Source organism: Bactrocera dorsalis, chromosome 5 (assembly GCF_023373825.1).
Source record: "Bactrocera dorsalis isolate Fly_Bdor chromosome 5, ASM2337382v1, whole genome shotgun sequence".
In the NCBI taxonomy this organism is placed as follows: domain Eukaryota; kingdom Metazoa; phylum Arthropoda; class Insecta; order Diptera; family Tephritidae; genus Bactrocera; species Bactrocera dorsalis.
In genome coordinates, this window is record NC_064307.1 from 62,330,215 (window position 1) to 62,353,928 (window position 23,714).

At 32.0% G+C, this 23,714-nt stretch overlaps 1 protein-coding gene across 4 annotated transcripts in view; it reads left to right on the forward strand.

Moving 5' to 3' along the window:
* LOC105224038 (protein TANC2) overlaps positions 1-23,714 on the forward strand; it is a 149,241-nt gene that overhangs the window by 14,587 nt on the left and 110,940 nt on the right. Inside the window, exon 1 of one of the 4 annotated variants that reach the window (XM_029549335.2) lies at positions 3,058-3,907. The exons of 2 other annotated variants lie outside the window; for them this stretch is intronic. In XM_029549335.2, coding sequence (XP_029405195.2) covers positions 3,805-3,907 — 103 coding nt within the window. In that variant the 5' untranslated portion in view covers positions 3,058-3,804. Of the gene's footprint in view, positions 1-3,057; positions 3,908-23,714 lie in introns of those variants that run through there. One more of the 4 variants, XM_049459008.1, reaches the window with a different exon arrangement.

Below are 23,714 nucleotides of genomic sequence, written 5' to 3' on the forward strand. Positions count from 1 at the left end.
ACAGTCAACGTGTTTCTTAAGTTTTGTTTGCCTTGCCTTTATACATATGATATTTGTACAAGAAGGCAAAACCTTTCTTCAAAGTAAAATGCTACAATAAATTCAGTTCGGTTTTAATGACAGCGCAGGAAAAAGATCAAGAGTTTACTCCGCGGCGTTTCAAGAGCGCTGGATGCTAAATCGTATCAAAACAAAAAGTCAAAGAAGAGCGGCTCAAAAGAGGAAAATGAGTTAAGTAAAAATCATTGGCAGCGTTAGCAGCGCCATACAAAGCGACACGATCATTACAAGATCACTGATCACCGATCAGCGGTGGCGTAGCAGGCTCGTTGGCAGTTAAGCAAAAGAAAGAAATGAAGCTGCTGCGCTGCGGGCACCGGTAGAATGACGTTCGCTTGCGCATTTCGTAGTTAAGTTGTCTTGTTTGCTTGCGGCGGCTACGGTGATGGCGGTGGCGGTCGGCTACCACTGTTTGTTGTCCCCAGAGACAGTGGCAGTAAGAGACTGTTGCATTTTTTCCCGTCCTATATGTTTGCCATGCGCTGACGAACCGCGCCAACTTAACCACTCGTGGCTGAGCAATGCACGATCATTAAAGGTATTTTTCGTGGGTAACAACGAGGCGCTTTTTTGTGAGTTCCCAGCGATTAGGCATACACACACATCGTCTGCGTGTTTAAGTAGTATGTCAGCTAGCCGGGCAGTTAGTCAGCTATTTGATCATTTTGTTAGTCAGTATGCGCCGGTAATGACCAAGTTCGTTTCCGTTGCTGCTGACAGACAGACAGACAGGCGGAGGCAAGAAGACTAGCATACACATACATACATATGTACATATATCCAACGTGAGTAAAAAGCTTCTGCCGTCTTAACTGATCCTCCTTCTTATTGCAAGCGCTACTGCGCTTCTGGCCAGCGTTGGCAGCAAATACCGTCGCATTGCGTTGCGCCACCCCTCGTCGCTTGGTTTTTCGCACGTTTAAAGTAATTAGTATTAAAAATAAATGCGATTGTTGAGAGTAAGTACTTGCCGTGGTAATGCGCTTGTTTGCGCAAAAAAGGTAGGAGGGAGCGCGAAAAGCGAAGTTCATGATCACTTAAAAAGCGCTTTAGTGACGATCGGCTGTGTAAGGAGTTGCAGCTGCTTTGCAAGTATTTTACTTTTATTTCATTAAGTGAACTACAAAAACAAAGCAATATTGTGATGAGGCAGTTATATAAATTGCTAGAAATGAATTACAATAATTGCTTATAACGTCCAAAGCAATGAAAGATTTTTTAGTAGCAATTGAAGAAAAACAACAGCAACAAGTTTTTATATTAAATTATTTTCGGAAAATATTTATTTTTTATAAAATTTTATAAGATATTTATGGAAAATATTAAATGGAATATATGGTTACAAAATTACAACAACAACAATATATTTAATAAATTTCCATTTTTTATTTAACGTGATTAATTTACTTAAGCAAATTTAATTGAAAAAGTTAAAAAAATAATATTTTTCTGAAGAACTACATTTACAGTTATTTTAAAAATTACAAAATTTTAGTTTTAATAATTTTCTTAAGCAATTTTGTTTAAAGAAAACTAAAAATATATATTTTTCTGAAGAATTACAAAGGTGTGGCAGCAAACAAACATTTTAAATTTGCTTTTTATAGAAAAAATAAATTTTTTTTAAAAGAAAGAAATGAATATTGGACGCCCAAAAATTTTAATAATTTAAAATTTAAATAATTTAATATAAATTATTTTTTATTTGTAAAAGTAGAATTAAGAAAATTAAAATCTACGAAAACTAAAAAGTTTTTTTCTTTTAAAAAAATTTATATCGATTTTTAGAAGAAAAAATTGTTTCATAAAAAGCATAATTAACAAAATATTGATTGATTTTTTTTTTTAATTTCCAAAATAAAAATTATTAAAATTATCTTAAAACAATTTTCACTATATTTTTTCTTTAAATAATAAAAATATGTATATAATATTTAAAAATTAATTTTTTTCTAACTTTAATAAATTTAAAATATTCGTTATTACAAAAAAAAAAATAAAATCAACGAAAACTAAAAAGTAAAATAAGAAATTACTTATTCGTATAATTTTTTTTCTTTTTAAAAAATTTATATTGATTATGAAAAGAAAAAATAATAAAACAATGAGATAGAATTTTTTCTTAATTTTCCAAAATTATTTAAAAAAAAAATATTGTGACATAAATTTTCAAAAAAAAAAATTTTAAGTTTGCTAAGTAATTAAAAAAAATTGATTATATTTAAATAAAAAAAAATATTTCAACTTTTTTAAAGATTTATGTGTCACAATATTTTTTTTATAGTCACAAAATTTGCTTTATTTTGGAAAATTAAAAAAAAAATTAATTAAAATTAAAAAAAAATTAAAAAATTTAATTAAATAATTTTTTTTTTGAAAATTTATGTAAAAAAGACATAAAAATATAGAAATATTTTTTTATCAAAAAAATTTGAATTAAAATAAAAAAAAATAATTGAAATAAAACAAAATTAATTTTTTTTGAAGATTTATGTGTCACAATATTTTTTTTATAGTCACGAAAATTGCTTTATTTTGAAAAATTGAAAAAAAAGTTTAATTAAAATATTTTTTTTGAAAATTTATGTAAAAAATAAAAATATAGAAATATTTTTTTATCAAAAAAAAATTTGAATTAAAATAAAAAAAAAAATAATTGTAATAAAACAAAATAAATTTTTTTATTTTAAAAAATTTTTTTATAGTCACGAAATTTGCCGCAAAATTTTTTTTTTTAATTTTATTAAATTAAAAAAAAAAATAAAAATATAAAAAAATATTTTTTTTAATAAAATAAATATTTCTTTAATAACAATATTTTTTCAAACTAAATTTCAACATAGTATTTCTTTAATTTTTTGTATCAGGCAAAAATAATAGCATATAAATAATTAGTAATAAATAATATTATTGTTCCTTCATGGTAATTTTTTACTTAAAAATGTAGTTGTGAAACTTATGACAAATATTGTAAAAAGAAATATTACAACAACGAAAATTTTAAAATTGCAAAATTGGAAAAAAATAGTTGTACAGGAAATTACAATATAAAAAATTACAACTACAAAAAATTAAAAATGCAACAACAACAACTAATTGAAAAATATGCCACAATAAAAGTTCTGAAAAAATTCAATTTATAAAATTTACAACAACAAAAATTAAAAAATACAACAACAACAACAAAATTCAGAAACAAAATTAAAGAAATGCCCCAATAAAAGTTCTGAAAAAATTCAGCCGCAACGAAATCAAAACGGCAGCTGTATTTTCGCATTAACTTCAACTCAAACAAAGGGAGATCGCGTAAAAATTTAACTTTTTAATCAAGAAAAAATCGTACATAACGCGAAAAAGTGTAAAATATTTATTGTGTTGTCTCTCGGCTGCCTGTCAACAGCAACAACATACGCAGCAAAAGAATGAAACTGTTGCTGGCATTTTGATGCGCCAAAGCAGCAGTAAAGTGAGCAAGAAAAGTGTTTAAAAGCGTTTTGCCGAACAAGCAAGCAGCGAGTGCAGCAAAAAGCACTATAAAATAGCAATAACAACAAAATTTAAAAAAGCTTACACAACCAAAAGGAAATTTTAACAAATACATGTGTATAAAAGCAATCTCTCATCATCATCAAGCCGCGCAGCATCATTACTTTTGATGTGCCAGCAGCATAAGTGAGCAGCACACAAACACCCATACATACATACACATGTATATGGAAGGGCCAGGCGCGACAGGCAAGGAATATGTCAACAACGAAGGATAAAATAAATTTTCAAAATACCTGGAGCTGCAACAAAACGACTGGTCGCCGTTCTGGAAGTGGGTATAATAGCTGCAGTTTCTTAGGTAAAATTCACACACACATAAATACATATATACATACAAACATGCAGGCTTGCAAAGCAATGCCAACATACACCTTAATACATATACATACTTATGGCCAGCGCTTAAATGCTGTTTTTATTGTTGTTTATTTTTTTTAACATTTTTTTCTCTGAAATTTTTGTCGTTGTTGCATTTTTCATGCAATTCTTCGGGTCATTTGAGTGGTAATTCACTGCAGCGGCAGCCCTCTTGCCAACCATCTACTTCCACGAAAGATTTCGCTACATAAACTTTGAGTGTCTGCGTTTGTGAGACGAAAATGGGAGTGACTAAGGGCTTTGGATTGCGTTGGCTAGCCCACATGCAACAACACACGCACGCACACATATACTTTCCTTCCTTTTAAGCATCTAAAGAGTCCTCCACAATTCTAGCCAGACAATTCGTGCTTTTTTATAGCCAAGTTAATTTAAATGCAAGTTTTTTTCTTAATCGTGTGCTCCAATGTTGCACAGCATACCCAAGTTGCTGGGGCTAGCGTTGGACGTGCGATTTTTAAGGGCAATGACGCAGCAACGTCGACGCGCCCAAAAGACATTTTTCACATACCAAATTAGCGTTGTTAATTTTATCGACTCTTTTCGCGTCATTCTACCTACATTCAACAACATATACATATACAAACGTTCCATGGTAACATGAATACATGCACTAAATTGCATACAAAGTTGTTGTACCTTTCTGTCACTTTTGTTGACATAATTAACTTGTGTTGAAGGGTTGAGAAGTTAATTTAGAGTTTAAACGTTAGATTTGCCGGATTTAATGCAATTCACAGTGCGAAAACTCAATTCAGCGCTTATGAGAGGAGCTTATGAGAGGACCTGTATATACTTACTAGCATTAATTAATTTTTTTGGAATTCAGCGCATTGAAGTTGTGCTGAATAGTATAAAAATGTAAATTTGATGTACTATTCAAGCCCTCTTGTTAGAAAAGAAGAATACTTGTGACATATTTTGTGTTTAAGTCTAATTCAGCGCATGTAAATATTGCTGAATTGTTTTAAAAAGTAAAAATATTGCATTATTCGAGCTCCGTTGTTGATTAGAAGAGATTTTAGTAAATATTTTGTGTTTAAGTTCAATTCATCGCACATAGTATAAATTCAGCGCAACCGAAACGAGCTGAATTGCACATAACGTTAAAGTATTATTTTCAGTAAGAAATTTGATTTATGCTGATGACAAACAATTAAATGAATTTCAAATGTAGTATATTCGAAATGGGCTGAATACAAGCACAAAATATGTTGTTAAATATAAAAGTAGTAGCTTATTTTAGAACTGCATAGTCAACTATTCAGCGCATAAAAATAAAGCTGAATTGCGTTTCTATAAAAAAACGTATTTTTTATTTGCCTCAAACCATTATTCAGCGCATAAAAGTAAAGCTGAATTGTGTGTTGTTTTTCTTAATATAGCTAAGTTCTTTTTATGCTTACAAACTGCAACAAATTCAAATTCGATGTAGCTTTTATTTACAATTCAGCGCATTGGAAAAAAATAAATAATCTAATAATCTGATATTGACAAAGATTTTTAAAATTATGTGTTAATTATTTCTATTCAGCTATTTTTTTTACAATTCAGCGCAATTTATATCAATTCAGCGCATGCTTTAATATTATTATACTAATATTAACCGGTTTACAACAGTTTTCCAAACTCCAATTTTAATTCAGCACCAAATTTTATTACATATTCTGCTATTTTAAGACTAAAATGCTCCCACAATGCCTTTCTGATACCAAGTTCACAAATAGCTTATATTTATAATACACCTACATACATATATTACATTATATACATACGAATATGTATGAGGATGTATGCCTTTACGCTTCAGTAATAAATTCAGCACAGTTTAACTGAGCTCAACACAATTCAGAGTAGCGCTAATAAATTTCGCAATGCTCTATATACGCGCACAAAAGCGCTTCAACACATTTCCACGAAATCCAGTCAAATAATGCTTCAGCTTCCATTATATTGAGACCACTTCAACCGCCGAAAATGCAAACGAAAATTATACCAAAATTAGACGCGCTGAAAAGCAGGAGCAGCGAGAGTAAATAAAAATAAAATAAAGCAGGAATAAAATATTCGCCAAACTCACGTTGTCATCCCAAGGCTATGAAATGCAAATATCTCCTTTTTTCCTTTTTCACAACCAACAACAGCAACAACGAAATAAATTTGAGATAAAAATGTATTGGCTGGCGGAGCAGACAAACTACAAGCGCAGATCATTGTCTGCACAAGGCGAAGAATTTACCAACAAAAATACAATACAACAACAATGTTGTAGGCTTGTTACACACGACATATAGCCGTTGTTGTTGCAATTGGCTTTACTTGTTTTATACTTTTTGTTATTGCTTATTGTGCCATCTTCGTTGTTCGATTTCTATAAAGAAGCCTTCTGATGTGCTAAATCGAGTGGATAAAATTTATTTTGGGAAAAAAGTTGCTGAAATTCAAACAAGTGGGGCGGAAGATTGCCTGTCGTTGAAAGATTTACAATATGTCGGGGGAAGTAAAGTGTGTGAATGAGGTTTGATTTAATTTTTACAGAAGTGATATATAATAACATTTAGTAGCTAGGTGGTGAAATACTGGGCTGAATTGAGATAACTTGCGCTGAATGAGGTCTTGAGAAAGAAAAATGATTTAAAATTGTTAGCAAAGAAATCCTATATAGCTAATAAATGGTTTCAATATCTGCTGAATAGCACTTTCGGTGGCCAACTCAACTAAAAAAATTATTATAAGTGTTATAATTTATGTTGCTTACAATCACTGATAAAATTATGTAACAATCGACGCAAATATACGCTTAATTTGACCGCCGAATTGCGTTTAAAAACGCTGAATTGCTGCTAAATCCAATAATTTATATATAATAATATGAAGGAGACACGATTTACAATTTTAATAGACAAATATGCAAATCAAAATCATTGGGGGTTAAAACAGTAAATTATATTATTATAGAAAACGTCAACGGTCTAAAATCCTGTGAGACACAATATGTAAATATTTAGCGCTATAATAACGCACAGTAATAAATTTTAAATAAAGAATAATTATGTGCATGTGTTATTTAAAAGAGCTGAACATAGGGTTTTGTTCGAGGTTATATGTTAAATGATATAAAATGGCGCTGAATATAAAATGTATGCTAAAATTATTGCAAACACGAGTTTTGATATTTATTTCTTTGATATTTAATAAGCTGAATTACTTTCAAATGCGCTGAATAGCAACTACTTTCTGTATATGTGTATAAACGTGAGAAAATAACACTTTTCTGAGCTGAATATGCAGCTGAATTTCTTTGAAAAGCACTTGCAATTGTCTTTTGTTCTGAGTTAATGTAATTTAAACGCTTCGTCCTTATAGCTTGTGTATTAAGTAAGCTGCATTATTTCTAAATGCGCTGAATAGCATCTACTAGCTGAAATATGATATAAACATGAGAAAATAACTCTTTTTTGTGCTGAATATATACTGCTGAATGGCTTTGAATAACATTTTTAGGTGGTTTTTCAATTGAATTAATATAATTTAAACGCTCTGCCCTTAAATGAACTGTGTTATATGTGCTGAATTTACCGCTGAATTACTTACAACTGCATTTTTAAGTGCTTTTTACTTGTATTTACAGTTTTTATTACTAAGTTTTAGTTGCTATGCTACTAAGCGCTTAAAATGTCGATCATTTAGGACGTTGCGAAGTTAACGCCTCGCAAATTTCGCGCATCATTGATATTTGTAAAATTTACGCATGCGCAAACATAACACTACGCTATGTAAGCATGCATGGAAATAGGGGGGGTGATGCAACAGCTAAATATTGACTAATTGCAAATTAGCATAGCATATTGGGTACTTCGTCTACGCAACGTGCAACGCTGCCTGCCACAAATATCACAAGCACTCAAAAGAGCAGTAGGGGTAGGGGAGTTTACCTGTTTGCAAGTGAGGCCCGCACGCACAAAGTGGGATGCACGATTGCCGTTGCACTATCAACTAACTGCGGGCTAACAGCTGCGTGCCTTGCAATCACATGTGCGCATGCGCGTGCGTGTGTATGTAATGTAAGTATGTGTGAATGTGATTGCGCATTGCAGTTGAATGCAGATATGAGTTGAGTGTTTTATGGATGCGTTTTAAGCTTAATTACACTTTTGCAATATACAACGCGCATTCATATGAATGAGCAGAGACACAACAGCAACAACATTGGCGGCAACAACGACAGGCTAATAAGCAGTCATTCAGCGCTTTCTCATTGCTGTTTGCAATTTGTTGCATGCAGTTGCCTTTGCATTGCGCTTGCGCGCCGGAAGGTGGGAGTTGCAACGTTGCACATTAACTCGTTTTTTTCTCGATGCTGCCACATCTTACAAAAATTTGCAGCGGCAACATAATCGCACTGACATTTAAATAAATTGCCAATACTCAAGACAACGAATGGTGTTCGACTGACTGCTGACAAGACAACTTGCTGTTTTCAGCTTGCTGTGTCAATTTTCATGTTACTACATGCAACATGGCAAGGCGCAACAGTGGCGTCAAGAAGCTTGTTGTCAGCAACATGTTGACAAACTGTTTTTCACATCAATGTACACGCTTACATACACATATATTTTTACCATAGAGATTACTATGCTCTCACGTCTGATATAAAAAATGATACTTGCAACATATTGCCGTTTTATTTTGCCTTTTTAATCGAGAGAAATGCTCAACAAGGCTGTGTGGTATGATAGCAATGCAATTATGCAGTGCAATTTTCTCATTAGTTTTGCATTTAGCAGGAATTAAGACAATTTTTAAATTATTGCGGCGCGTGATAATTGAACGTTTACCAGCCATACATTTTATTTTTTTTATGGTTTCAAACTGTTTGTGGCGCACTATAATTAAGATTACTGAAGTAATAATGTATTGGTAGTGTTAATAATGTCAATTTGACACTTTTTAGTTTTGCTGAATTCAGCTGAATATCTAAAAAAGCGCCGAATAAGCTCAAGTTATTCATTTTGTGGCTTTCCAAGAGTAGCTGAATGTAAAATAATCCTGCTGAATCGAAAAATTACGAATTATAAAACTAAAACTGTCTGCACTATCATTTATTGATTATAAAAAGAGTTTAACACGTCACATGTTTTAATTACTTAAATAAAAATAAATTTAAGCGCAAATAATGTCAGTATAACAGTCTATCATTTTGCTGAATTCAGCTGAATAACTAGAAACGCGCTGAATAAACCCAAATTATATATTTTGCGGCTTTTATATACCAGCAAAATGAAAAATAATAGTGCTGAATTGAAAAGTTATGCCAAATATATGTAACTTAAGTGAGCAGTATTCTCTGTATTATTTTTGAGGAGCATCTGAATGTCATTTATTATGATTACTATAATAAAAAATAAATTTGTAGAGCTAGTAGCACTAATTGGGGGAGCTTTGAGTTTGCTGATTTCAGCTTAATGTTTATTAATGCGTAGAAAAAAATTAAAATGTGCATTTTAAGGGTTTTGTAGACTAGCTGAATTAATAAAAGTAGTGCTGAATTAAACAAACATGTCAAATATGATAGAAAATTATACTTAACTGTAATTTATTTTTCTACACTAATTTTTCTATAAATGTCATACTTTACAACGATTAAAGCACTCTATTTTTCAAGCCTTGCTTAATTTTGATTTTAATTAAAGTTATTTCTTCAAGTTTTGCTGAATTCCGAATATTAATTAAAATATGATTATCATTTTAAAAATATATTAGAAACTTACACATATTATACGAATTTGGTTTATCCAGCAACACAACATAATTTGAACTTGCGCTGAATTAAGCTAAATGTTTTAATTTCTTTGTAAGCACTTGTTAAATTGCTAATTTAACTAAAGTAACTTAAGTTAAAGCTTTGCTGAATTCCGAATATCAATTAAAATATGAGCATTACTTTAACAAATTTACGCAAATATGAATCTAGTTTATTCAGCAATACAACATAGTTTTAACTTGCGGCTGAATGAAGCCAAATATTTTAAATATTAAATAAAATATCAAAAACCGAGTTACGAACTGTATAATGGCAATGTGAAGATATCTGAAGAACGTATGAAAATATATGAAACTTATTTTTTAATTCTCACAAATATTATCAGCTGAATAGCAGCCATATGAAAAATATTAGCGCTGACTGTATATTTCAAGCGCTGAATGTATATAGTGACAATATGAAGATATTTTAAGATCAAATGAAAATTTATGAAATTTATTTCCTAATTTTCTAAAAAATTATGAGCTGAATACAAGCCACAATATTATATTTAAAAAACAGTCATTTATAGCGGTATTAATTTGAATAAAATTAGCGCTGAATGCACATTTCAAGCGCTGAATATAATTTAAATGCTTTTTTTGGCGCCGAAAATGAGTAAACATTAATATATCGAATTTGCTGTTAATTGAAAGCAGTGCTTACATACTATTGTGTTTATTTTCTTCAAAAGTTTTGTATTGTATGTATATTTCCATTCTCATCATAACACCACATAAAACTCAGTCTTCCGTACAACTCGTCTGCCAGCCGTTGAGTGGCTAAAAATAGCATTTTACCAACGTACAGCAGCGGATTGAAATGTTGAAATTTTATATTGAAAATCACAATTTAAATACGCCAAAAACAAAATTCAGCAAATATCCAATGAAAACAAACGTCAAAAAAGTAACAACACAACGACGATGAACGACAGCAAGCAGGTAATCGAATGACTGTTTGCATTCAACTGCTCATACATATGTATATCTTCAAACACATAACTACACACATACTATACATACATATATGTAAATATGTAGGTGTAGTTATGTTTGTATGCATTATGCATTGAAGTTCTTTTATTCTTGGTATTAAGTTTGGCTTCGCTGCTTAAGCCTTTTATCATCGATGCGTACAATTCGTCGTACCAAACAGTCTGGCTGTGCGGATGAGTTCCAAAATTGAACGGCGAAAAAAATTATCAAAAAAAAAACAATTTTGTTTAATATGATTTTCATTGTGTCTGCTATATTAGCTGATTTATGTTTCAATATTCATATGTGTGCGCTGGTGTGTGTATGCTTCTACACATTTTACGAGCGAAATACTTTTTTGCAGGACTATCTTCTTCTTTGTATGCCTTGTGCATCTTTCCTGGCGGAAAGTTTTATTAATTTTCTTTGTTGTTGTCTGGACACAGCAGGGTCCCTTTGATACGTGATTAATGAGGTTGCCTGTTCGATGCCGAAAAAAGTTAGTCTACAGCAGCTGTTTTTGGGATATTTGCATACTTATGGGTTTATTTATAATCTACGCTGTATATGCGTACATATTATGTATGCATGTTTGTATGTACCTAAAAGAAAAATTTTCGAGGCGAGTGTAAAACCGATCAATTAACTAGCAGTTCATTGTCGAATATTTTAAAACTTTGTGGTCTGGACCGAAAGCGGTTTCCTCGGAGCGGTCATTTGAGTTTGCTGAATAGCCAGAATCAGTCGAATACGGTGGCTGCCGCACGGTCTTGGTTGAAAACTTGGCAAACAGCTCACAAAGAATTAATGCAGTATGGACGATGCATTATCGTGGTGCAAAAATCAAGAGCTGTCGACCTATAATTCCGGCCTCTTTTTACAAAAAGCTTCCCACAAACGACCAATAGCACTCAAATAGTATTCCTTCTTGACATTTGGGCTGGCCCGAAAGAATTCGGAATGCACCACAACCCTGATTTTAAAACTGCTTTAACGTGACTTTTTGGTCATCGGCTCACCTTTGTCACGATATACGCCCGATTGATCGTCTGTTTCCGGGTCGTAAACATAAACCCAAAACTCACATAAGGTAATAATACGTTTCATAACATCCTGGTAGTCACAAGGCATTCTTTCACAGACGTTAATGCGACGGTTTTCGACAAAATTGAGTGGTTTTGAAGGGAAATCGTGCTTTCACTTTTCTTTGGTCCAAATTATCTTTCAAAATGGTTTTCACCGCTCCTTTCTAAATTTAAACGATACCAGTAAGTCATCTGGCTGTTAATCGTCGATTCTCAAACTCGAATTTCTTTTTTTTTTTTATTGACATGTCGATCAATAGTTGATGTTGATGGCCGTTCTGTACGTGTTTCGTCGTCAATGCGTTCTCGACCATCTTTGAATAATCAAAAACACTTGCTCGCGACAAACATTTAATATCGAAGAGTTTTTCCAACATTTTGAACGTTTCGGCACCAGAAATTTGAGAAAATTTAATGGAACTTCTTTTCTGCATAATTTCACTGATCGTAAAAATCGCCGAATGCACTTTATGTACTTCAGAAAAACAGCGTATACAAAGCACAAATGATTATTTTGATGAGACATTTAGTACAGAGGTCACCAACAGTCATACCAACCAAAAAAAAAAAATATTTCAACGTATGGCTTTTCGTGGGAAATTTAATTTTAAATGTCTCGCCATTTTTTGCCCAGATTAGTTCATATGTATATATGTACATATATGGTCCATATATGAGAACTGCGAATAATTTACGTAGAGTATGAACAGACCTTAATAAAAAGCATTAGCGACGACTTTGCCAATACAAACGCATGTATGCATGTATGGATGGATGGATGCGAAGACCATATTGCATGCGATGAAAGGGGTATTCCACCTGGCAACCATATGCATTTGAGCTTTTATGCTGCACCAACGGTGGTAGCATTCATAAGAAAATTTATATGACTGTATAAACAAACATACATACGTACGTACTACATATATACTTATTAGCATAAAATTCTTGTAGAAAGAAGGTCTTCGAATATCACATATGCTTTTTTGTCCTCTGTTCTTTTTATTGTTTTTTTCGCACCTCTTAAAATTCTGCATTTCGGTTGCGTAATTAAATTTGGTTTCGAAATTTTTTGCTTTATTTACCTTGCATATAGGCATGAATACATATGTATATGTATATATGTATGTGTATATTAGGGTGGGTCAAAAAAGCAAATGTTTCTTTTCATGCTTCGTACTTTGAAAAATTTGTTGATAAACACAGCTAAGATAAGCTCTCCAAGTATGAGCTCTTAATTGTAACGGGTAGGATTTCCGACTAACGGTTTTCTATTTTTTTATCATATAGAAAAAGAAAGCGAGAACACTTCTTAAAATTTTTCAGATACGAAGCGAAAACAAAAAATTTGATTTTTATTGACGCACCCTAGTGTTTATTGAGTCTGCTTGCACCGACCACGAGTAGTTTTGCATTTCGCTGCATTCTGCCGATTTCACATTAATCTTAAGTAGTTGCCAGCAGCGACTTTTTTTATTGCTTTTTGTTGCAAAAAACGGTTGTTGGTGTATTTTTATTGGCTTTTATTGGCGATGGCAAGCGGTGAAGACGAGCATTTGAGCAGCAAATTTTGTAGTAACAGCGTTTTATGTTACAGCCGGTCAAAGCAAATGGCAATATATCTATGTACATATGTACATATGGATTTATGTAGGTAAATGTACATATGTATGTTTGTATGGGACGGTGTATGCATCTACTTACATATATACATATGTACATACATATATGAATAGGAGTATATTTGAGCCTGGTCATAATTTATATTTTGGCATGTTGTTGAATCGTGCTCAAGGCGGAGTGCAATGCTACGTAAATTATGTTGTATGGACTTACATGCCTACATATATACACAAAAATTATAGAAATGTGAAATCATACCGAGCTGTGGAATTCGCCACATCCATATTTTTAAAATAAATTCGAAAAAGCAATAAAAACATGCTTTATAACCATAAAAATTGCAAATTTGATGGTCAGTCAAGCAACTCTCTCTTCCCTCTTTATGAGCCCGGTTCAAATTAGGTAGTGCCTGGCGCATAATCCTCTAACAGTTTCGTTTTTAAGAGTTTTCTTAGGACTTTAGACTGCATCTTCAGGCCTTCTTTATATTCTAGTATTCAGCGCATATTCAGCTTGAGAGAATTACAGCTGAATAAGGAATACTCTTGTCTAAGTAAAATCAAAATTATCATATTGAATACCATAGTGGAGCCCATAACCGCTTGCTAACCCATTTTGATTTGATTAATCCAGTTGTGTGTTCGATTCGTCACTCTCCAAATGTTGGAGCCATAAAATTCACCTCAGTTCACACTCAAATCATGCTTACCTGCTTATAGCCTGCTAATTAAAATATGAACTACCAAAAACCCACCTCTGGCATAATTAAACTACTCAGTCATAAGCCACATACATACATATGTACATATTTACACACTCCAATGCAGGTTCATAACATTTTTGATTAAATTCATGGACTTTGCACTTGCCAAAGAAATAGTGGCAAAATCACGCCTTTCCATAGAAATTCATTGAGTAAACAATAACTGCGCCCGAATAAATGAAAAACAAATCAAAATTTGTTACATATAAAAACAATAACAAATGTACAATACATGAAAGCAATCAACGCAGAGACATTCACACACAATTTGATCGCGATTTGCAGCGAGCGGCGCGAAAATATTTTATTATCTCAGCGATATGCGCGTGCGTATCAAAAGTGCGAATCTTTCTGCATATCATACCATTATTATTATAACTATATATGTATATGTGAGTATAGTGTGTGTGCGTCAGCTATTGTAGTAATTGTTGAGGAATTCAGACACCAATTGTTGCTGATTGCTCATATCTGCGACTGGCCAAGTCATTCACAAGCAAGTGAGTTCAATTATGAATAAAACTTTGTGGCAAAAACAGTTTTGAACATATTAATAAATGACGATGTGCTGTATTTCGTTATATATTTGACATCGTTTTTTCTCAGTTTCATAAAAACGATTTCGTGATTTGCAGATACATCGATAATTTTTTACATTTTGATAAATTGTTATCAATATACTGATATATTTTTCATCTAAATTATTTTTTTAATATTTTCATGCATCAATTTCGACATTTCGCTATAAAGTTATCGATAAAATTTGTACATAAATCGATTATCTTTTTTCATTTTCAAAAATTATTGTCGATATTGCAGATACTTAGATATATTATTATTGATATTTGGATAACTTTTCAATACCTTTTATTTCGAATAATCGATTTTCATATTTCAATAAATCGATTTTGATATTTCGATTTTATTTAAATTTATCGATTTTGATAATTGTAAATTAGTTTTTGATTATTTTCAGGCATCAATTTTGACATCGCCATGAAAAATTATCGATAAAATTAGTAGATAAATCGATATCGATCGATATAGTTTGTCATTGGTAAATTTGCGGATATTTCGAAAAGTATTATCGATATTTCCATAACTTTCAAACCGGTTTTATTTGGAATAATCAATTTTCATATTTCGATAAATCGATTTGTATGTACCGATATTTTTCTGGCAATTTCCAAATATTTTTTACAATAATGTATACTGATGACGATGTTTAAATAACTATTGAAGATATTTCGATAAAATATGTATATCGATATTTGTATAACTTTTCAAATTTCTTTTTATTTCAATGAATCGATATTTTCTAAATTATTTTTTGATTTTTTTAATGAATCAATTGTGACATTTTGATAAAATGTAAAATTTGTAAATAAATCGATAAAATTGTATCCTTTTGATAACTTGTTGTCGATATACAGACAATTTTTGCTGATATTTCATAAAAATTAATATCGATATTTGGATAGGTTTTCAAACAACTTGCATTTCGAATAATCGATCATCATATTTCGATAAATCGATTTCGATATTTCGAAAAATCGATTTTTGTTTCGATAATTTTCTCGCAACTTTTTTCTATTTGTATACATTTTTGTCAGAATATCAATAAATTTTATAAATATTTCGATAAATAGTTTTGTAGATATTTGTATAATTACTCCAGTAGCTTTTATTTCAATTAAACGAATATGGTATTTCTAAATGATGTTTTTATTATTTCCATACATAATTTTTAAATATATAAAAAATGTTATCGACAAAATTTTTAGATAAATCGATATATTTTTTTTTCATTTTGATAATTTTTTGTCGATATAGTGATAAATTTTGCAGATATTTCGAAAAAGTTATTATTGCTATTTGGATAACTTTTCAATACCGTTTATTTCGAATAATCGATTTTCATATTTCGATAAATTGAAATAAATTTTTATATTTCGATTTTTTTCTCGCAATTTCCACACAATTTTTTTTACATTTCTTAAATTGTTGTCGGTATATATGTAAATAAATATTGCAGATATTTCGAAAATTATATCGATATTTGTATAACTTTTCAAGTAGCTTTTATTTGAATTAAACGATTTTATTATTTCTAGATGATTTTTTATTATTTGAATCTATCAATTTTAACCTTTCGATAAAATGTTATCGATTTTTTCAGATAAATCGATAATTTGTCATCATTCTAAATATTTTTTTATTATTTGAATCTATCAATTTTAACATTTCGATAAAATGTTATCGATTTTTTAGATAAATCGATAATTTGTCATGGATAATATTTTCGGATACTTTGATAAACTGTAATCAATATTTCGAGTAATTGATATTACATTATTTCGATAATGATTTTCAGATATTTCGATAAACTGTTATCGATGTTTCGAAAATGTTTTTGACATACATATTTCGATAAACACTTATCCAAAAACAGCATATTTTTATTTTTAGATTCGCTGTCGATTCTCAAATTCTACATTTGTATTTTCTTTTACATACCTTCACCACAGTTCTTATTAATATGCACAATACTGTAGTCACATACAAAGTATTTTACATGTGCATCTAAACGTCAGTGTCTTGCCGCCAATTGTGAATGATTTTATAGATTGATTCGTATGCTATGCGGCTAATTTGTAACGCCATGCAATTTTGTTGCCGATGCATAAAATGAAAATAAACAGATAAATAAGCAGGCAATTTAAAAATGCAATGTTTGTGTAGATATATGTATGTATGTGTTTGCACTATGTATCAAGTCAATTTCACAGTCAGTTGAGTTGACTTGCGACGTGAAGTTGAAGTTCATCGCAGCTCAGCTTAGTTTTCGCAGCTGCTCAGCGCACGAGTTCATTTGTATGGAAATCGCCGTGGCAGCGCTGGCAATTACAGTGCCATGTAATATATACATATGTAAGTATGTATATATTTTTATAAAAATTTCTGTTGTTGTTTTTGTATTTTTTCCACTTTAGCACTTGCCGCCGCTGTTGCTTATTATTGTTATTATTTTTTATACTTGTTTATTGCTATTATTTTCCTACAATTTTGTTGTTTTTGTTGTACGCGACGTTCATAGCGCCATTTATGGCATAATTGCTGGTTGTTATGCGAAGCACTCTCACAATTTGTTGGTGTGAAAACACTTTTTCATACAAGAAAACACATTTCTGCATAACTAACTCACACTCACACATATGTATATGTATTCTTGGTCATGCGATTATTGATATATATGTACATAAATGTATGTATATTTGTACATAGCTTAAGCATTTATGCAACAGCACGCAAAGTTGGAACGTGCGAACGGCAATCTGTGAGTGCAGCAGCACACACATACATTTTCATACATTTTATACATACAGTTAGTCCGCTTTAAGGCGCTTCACAATGCCAATATCTCATTACGTTGCCTTTGGCTTTGCCTGGGAAAGTCTCTGCGCGAGAATGACACTGTGTAATTTGGTGCCCGAGAAGTTGGCAAGAAGACATGTTGATCGGTGCCATTGACGATTTAAGTTGATTGTCATACAAACGCACACACACGTACATATGCAATTTGTACAATCTTCTCTATAAGTCTGCATACATATTCTTTGTTTTTTAAGCGCTTGCGCACGCCTTGGCGCCACTTAGTTTGCGGCATTTATGAGGCTGATAGCACCACTTTATTTTTCTTTTCTTTTATTTTTATTTTCTTTTATTTTTTTATTTTTATTTATTTTTTTTTTTACAATCGTTGCAATGCATCTTCAATGGAAGTGTCACTTATTCTTAGTATGGTATATATGTATATAAGGTGAGTTTGGTGAAATTTTAAATCATAGACATACATACATATATTTATAGTATGTTTTCACGAGACGCCCACACAATGTTCACGCACTTTAAGAAAGCCATAACAATTAGTTGTCTGGAGATAGCGCTGACGGCTAGTCTTTCAGATTTTCGAAATTTTTGAGGTTAAGTGGTACTAATTTAGCTTTTATACAAAAAGCTCTTTTCTAGTTCTTACAATCCACTCGTTTTCTTATCCAAACGATACCTAAAGTTAGTTTTTACGTAATCGCTATCGGTTAAATAGCCGATAAATAATGAATGAGCCTATTTAAAAATAGTTAAGAGGGTTTTAAAATAACTATTTCTTTTATAGTTTGGGAATCCATTATACTCAACACAATGAAAAGAACACTTTTTCCTCGAAAGCGATTACCTTCTTTTTTCACATCCTGAAATATTTTTGGTCGTCCACTATTTCCAGTTTTCTCAATTTTTATTACGGAAGTCCCTATTATCCATCGTATGTTTCAGACTCACGCTTTAATTTTACTTTTTTCATGAGCTTCTAGACTTTCTTTTATAGCAAATGTTCCCAAAAGACTTCTTGAAAAGTGTCTGAAGCATTTCGAACTTCGTCTTACATTTATTACCATTTTCGAAATTTCTTATTCGAAACGTGTAGGCAACTTTTTAAAATTATAGCTAATATTACTCGAAGACTTCTTGTAAAGAGTTTAAACCATTTCGAAATTAATTTTTCAAAGCATCGAGTTATCGTTTTTTGGCTTTCTTTTATAACACATATTCCTAGAAGACATTGTGAAAAGTGTCTAAAGAGTTTCGAACTTCCATTAACATCTGTTATCGCTTTAAATTTATATGACCTGTACGACAAAGACTTATTAAAAGTGTCTGAAGGAGTTTGAACTTAGACTTTCATTTATTACCAATTTCGAAGAATTTAAGCCACTTCGAAATTCCCTTTTCAAAGCCTCGAGTCATTGTTTTTGATTTTGTTTTATTGCTCATATTCCCAAAAGACTGAAAAAATGTCTGAAGCATTTCGAACTTCGATTTACAACTTTTTATTAAAATTTATGTTTCGAAGCACCGATATATCACATAAAAAAAGTATTTCGTCAAAGCTGTGGAGCTCTATAAAGTAAGAGACAAGGTGTTTAATCCAGTTCTTTAACTGGAAGACTCCTCTATTTTTCCAATTTCATCTTAGTAATGTTCTAATTCTCTAATCTAAAGCCCTTTAATTTGAAAACACTTCCGAGTAGTGAAAAAACTTTGAAGGTGAGCTTTTCAAAAGCTTTGGGTCTAAAAAGCTCCGAATGCTGCAATTTGTTGTATTCAAATACATAAAATTAATTTTATTAATATGTATGAAACGTTTATATTTATAAGTATGTACTCCCCTACTGTTGCTAGAATTTCTTCCGTTATCGGTCCGAACTCAGTTTAGGTTATTCCTTTTCCAGTTTTTTCGTATTTTTGCAATTCCATCTATTAGAGTCCTCTAACTTGAGAATACTTCCGAGTAATGAAAAAGCTTTGAAGATGAGCTGTTCAAAAGCTTTTGTTCATCATCTGAGTTAAGTTCCCTTTCAGTCATATAAAGCCGTGGAATTGAAAAATTTTTGCAAACAGTCAAGTAACTTTCAAAATGAGCTTTTCAAAAGCTTTTAGCACAAAAAAAGCTCCAAATATCATAAAACCACATTTTTAAGTTTTCAGAAAATAAAGCACTTTAGAGTTCAACAGTTTGAATAACTTAAACTCACTTCAAATTAGTTAAACAAGACAAGCTTTTATAATCTCTTAAAACTTAAAAGTCTCAAAAGTTTGTTTTCTTTATTCTTCTGAGACTTTTTTTTTATATTGGCACTAAACTGGTTCTTTTTCTTTTCGAAGATTCTTAGTGCTTCAAGTCTACATATTTTCACTTAGGGCTTTCTTGTATGGATTGGATTAATTAATTAGATTTTTAATATTATTTTCCTTATAAATTCGCCTCAAGTATCAGTTTCCAAGAAATTGTAATATCAAAAATATGATTTTACCATCTTATATCAGTAATAAACGGAAAGATATCCCAATTATTTATGAAGCGTGTAAACAAACATTTAAAGCCGCTTCCGGTCGCGTCGTAAACGAGAATCACTGACATCAAAATTACACCAAGAAACAAGCAACACATGCCACAATACTTCAACAAACACATTCTCGAATTTAATGTTCATATAGTATCTCACTGATTACGCTACAAAGCATTAGAAAGTCACTTTATCAATATAAAGAATCATAAAACTGCTAAAAGATTCATGAATGACTCGCAGTATGATGATTGTCTGCATATCTGACGAAATGATCTATGATTTAAGGGGACGCGTAAAATAAACAACGTTAAGAGAGGGGAATAGGTAGGCAATGGAAGAGATAAAGAGGAGGGAATTAGTGAGTATAGAGTGAGAGAAAGTAAAAGAAAGAAAGAGAAAAAGAGTGAGATCGAGAGTTAACATGATACCATAAGACGTTTAATCCAGCAAGCCAGTTAGAGCCAAAAGTATGCCAAATAATATCGATAAACGGCAATTTTTTTAACTAAAAATTAGGCATATTTATCAACGAAAATGTTTTTTTTTCGTTGGATTTGGCTTGTCTTGGAAGACCCACACGATCGATTGCTGTTTTGTTTCGGGCTCATACGCATAGATCCATGATTCGTCACCTGTGACGATCTTATAAACGTCTTTTGAAGCACCCCGATCGTCTTATTTCAGCATTTCCTTACACCAATCCACACGAGCCTTTTTTTGAGCGATTGTCAAATTGTGCGGGATCCAACGAGAACAAACCTTTTTTACGGCCAGGTGTTCATGCAATATCGAATGTATGCTGGTGGGATAAATGCATAGGCATGCCTTTATCTGAAGGTATGTTACATGACGGTCTTGCATTATCAGTTCACGTACGGCATCGATGTTTTCTGGCACAACAGCTGTTTTTGGACGACCTTCACGGAATTCGTCTTTGAGCGAGCGTCGGCCACGATTGAATTCGTTGTAACAGTTTTTCACAGTGCTATAGGATGGTGCTTCATAGCCACACAAAGATTTTAGTTCATCGATGCACTCTTGTCGTAATAATCCACGACGAAAGTTGTGAAAAATGACCGCACGAAAATGTTCACGAGTTAATTCCATGGCCGAGATGAATTTTTTAACTCCCTGTAAATAAAACAATTCACGATTAAATGGCAAAACGTTCTGAGTGATGTTATGCTAAAAAATATCAAACTTTCCAATGGAAATGTCAGATTGCAGTGTTGCCTAGTCCAGAAATATATGTATATAGCAGCCTATGTAAGTACCGAATTTCCACAAATTTTATTGCATATTTTTTTGAGGTGCTTTCTTGATAAATATTTCTCCAATGGTTTATTGGGCTTCAAAATAAAAACGTGCCTCGTCGCATGCTGCTTTCTTACCTACAACTTAATCTAAACACATTCACGTAAATATATTAGTGTGTACGTCCAAGAGTATGGCAGTAGCGCCATCCCGCGTTGCCTCTACCCTCATCCATAAACAACAAAGTCGCTCTTTATTATCAATTTTTACAACGAGAGACTCTCTGCCGCTTTGTACCATCAGCTGCATTCTGCCGTCGGCTGCTCTTTTCAGTTCTTTGACTCTGTGCTTAGCAGAGTGCATTGCTTTGTTGTGCATTTCAGCGCATTTTCCCCCAATTTCCTCTACAAAATTTTTATAGTTTTTCCACTTATCGGCGTTTATGAGTTGTGAAGTGTTCTTTCACGACTTTTTTTTGTGTGGTTATTGTTGTTATTTTTCATGTGTGTTTATCTGATTTTCAACTGTATGTTTTTGTTGTTACCTTTTTGCTTGTCGTTTGTTGTTGCTACTCGTTTTCATTTTTATCACCACAATTTTGTAGCATTTTGATTTCTTTCGTGTGCGCTGTTGTTGTTGTAACAACGTTACGCAAGCGCAACAGTCAGTCAGCCAGCGACGGCCACAAGTGTTACCAGAACAATGAAGTCAACAGTTACAAAAATATCACGAAAAAAATAATAATAAATAACCGAAGAAAATGTGCGGTCTATGAGGTGTTACGAAGTGTGTGCGAAGGAGACGCCGAAAAAATCTAGAAATTATTGTAGCTGTATATTTACAAGTTAAAATGTGTGTTGCTCTGTAAGCGCATGTTTACATTTGGCTCTTAGTGCCACCGCAGCTAACTTAGCCCAGTTCTTCTTGTTATTGTTTTCATGATCGCTACCTTTACGCACTTTCGAAATCTTTATCGCGGCCCATATAAGGTGTCTGTTAAGTGTTTCTCTAGCATTACACCATTCATGCTCGTACATATGTATATAAATAAATATGTATGTATGTATGTATGTATGTATATACATTTTCCTACGATCAGCATGAGCACGCATACATCCACACATACATATGTACATAGGCACATCTCTGCTTCACAAAATGCCATTTACGCTGCCGTTAACTCCACTCAGCACCAGTCGGTGTTGCTATCAGTGCTGCTGTCATTGCTTCATGTTACAAAAAAGGTCACAGCAGTTGTTATTACTATTGCTATTGTTATTGTTTTTACGATTTTTTGTTACTATTTTTCCATTTTTTGTTGCTTTTTTCAATTTTTTGTTGTTGCTTTTTCATTTTTTTCTGTTTATTAACTGTCTTTATGTTGATTTTTATACTCTCAGCCAGTAAACTCGTCGTTGTCGGTATGTTTGTTGTTATTGGTTTGTGTAGTAAATGTTATTGTTGTTGTAATTTTTTGTATCTTTGTTTGTTGTTGTTTTGTGTAGCAAATGTTATTGTTGTTGCACTTTTTCTGACATTTGGTACATCGAGATCAACAAACATATGTCTGACCCAACCTTCAGTAAGTTCAGTTCAATAATATCCACGTTGTAAGGTGCCCTACCTTGTTGCATTTTCCAGGCGACTGCTTGTGTCAATACATTTGTAGCTATCATTGAATTTATGTAGACTTTATACTGTTATGTTAGCGTAAATCTTAGTTGTACAAGTATACTTGTATAGTATATCGGGTTTGCTTGCATTTTGTTAAGTGTTCTGAGAATACTCTATATATTTCATAGATATTGAGCTCTATTTATTGATTAGTTCGGATAGGTTATATAGATGTACAGATCATCAGAACGGTTTATGGCGAACCCTGCATTTTCAGTTACTTAAGCACTTCACTGATTTCAGAGATTTCGATTAGTCAACGTTGTGAGGTTGGATATTCAGTTGACGAAAGTGTTTCATATGTGCTTATAGTCCCTAAGAAAGGAAGTTGATTGGGAGTTCCATTATCCTAGATATTATTTAGTTAACTTAAGGACTTCGTTTATTCTTTCATTCTCAGTTAACTTGAGCACTTCACTGATTTCAGAGATTCCGACTAGTGATCGTTCTGAGGTTGGATATTCAGTTGACGAAAGTGTTTCATATATGTTTATAGTCCCTAAGGAAGGAAATTTATTATCCTAGATATGATATAGTTAATTAAGTACTTCATTGATTCTGACTTCCATGAGTCACGAAAGTGTTTCATATATGTTTATAGTCCCTCAGTAAGGTTGTTTTTTGGGAGTCCTCCATTATCCT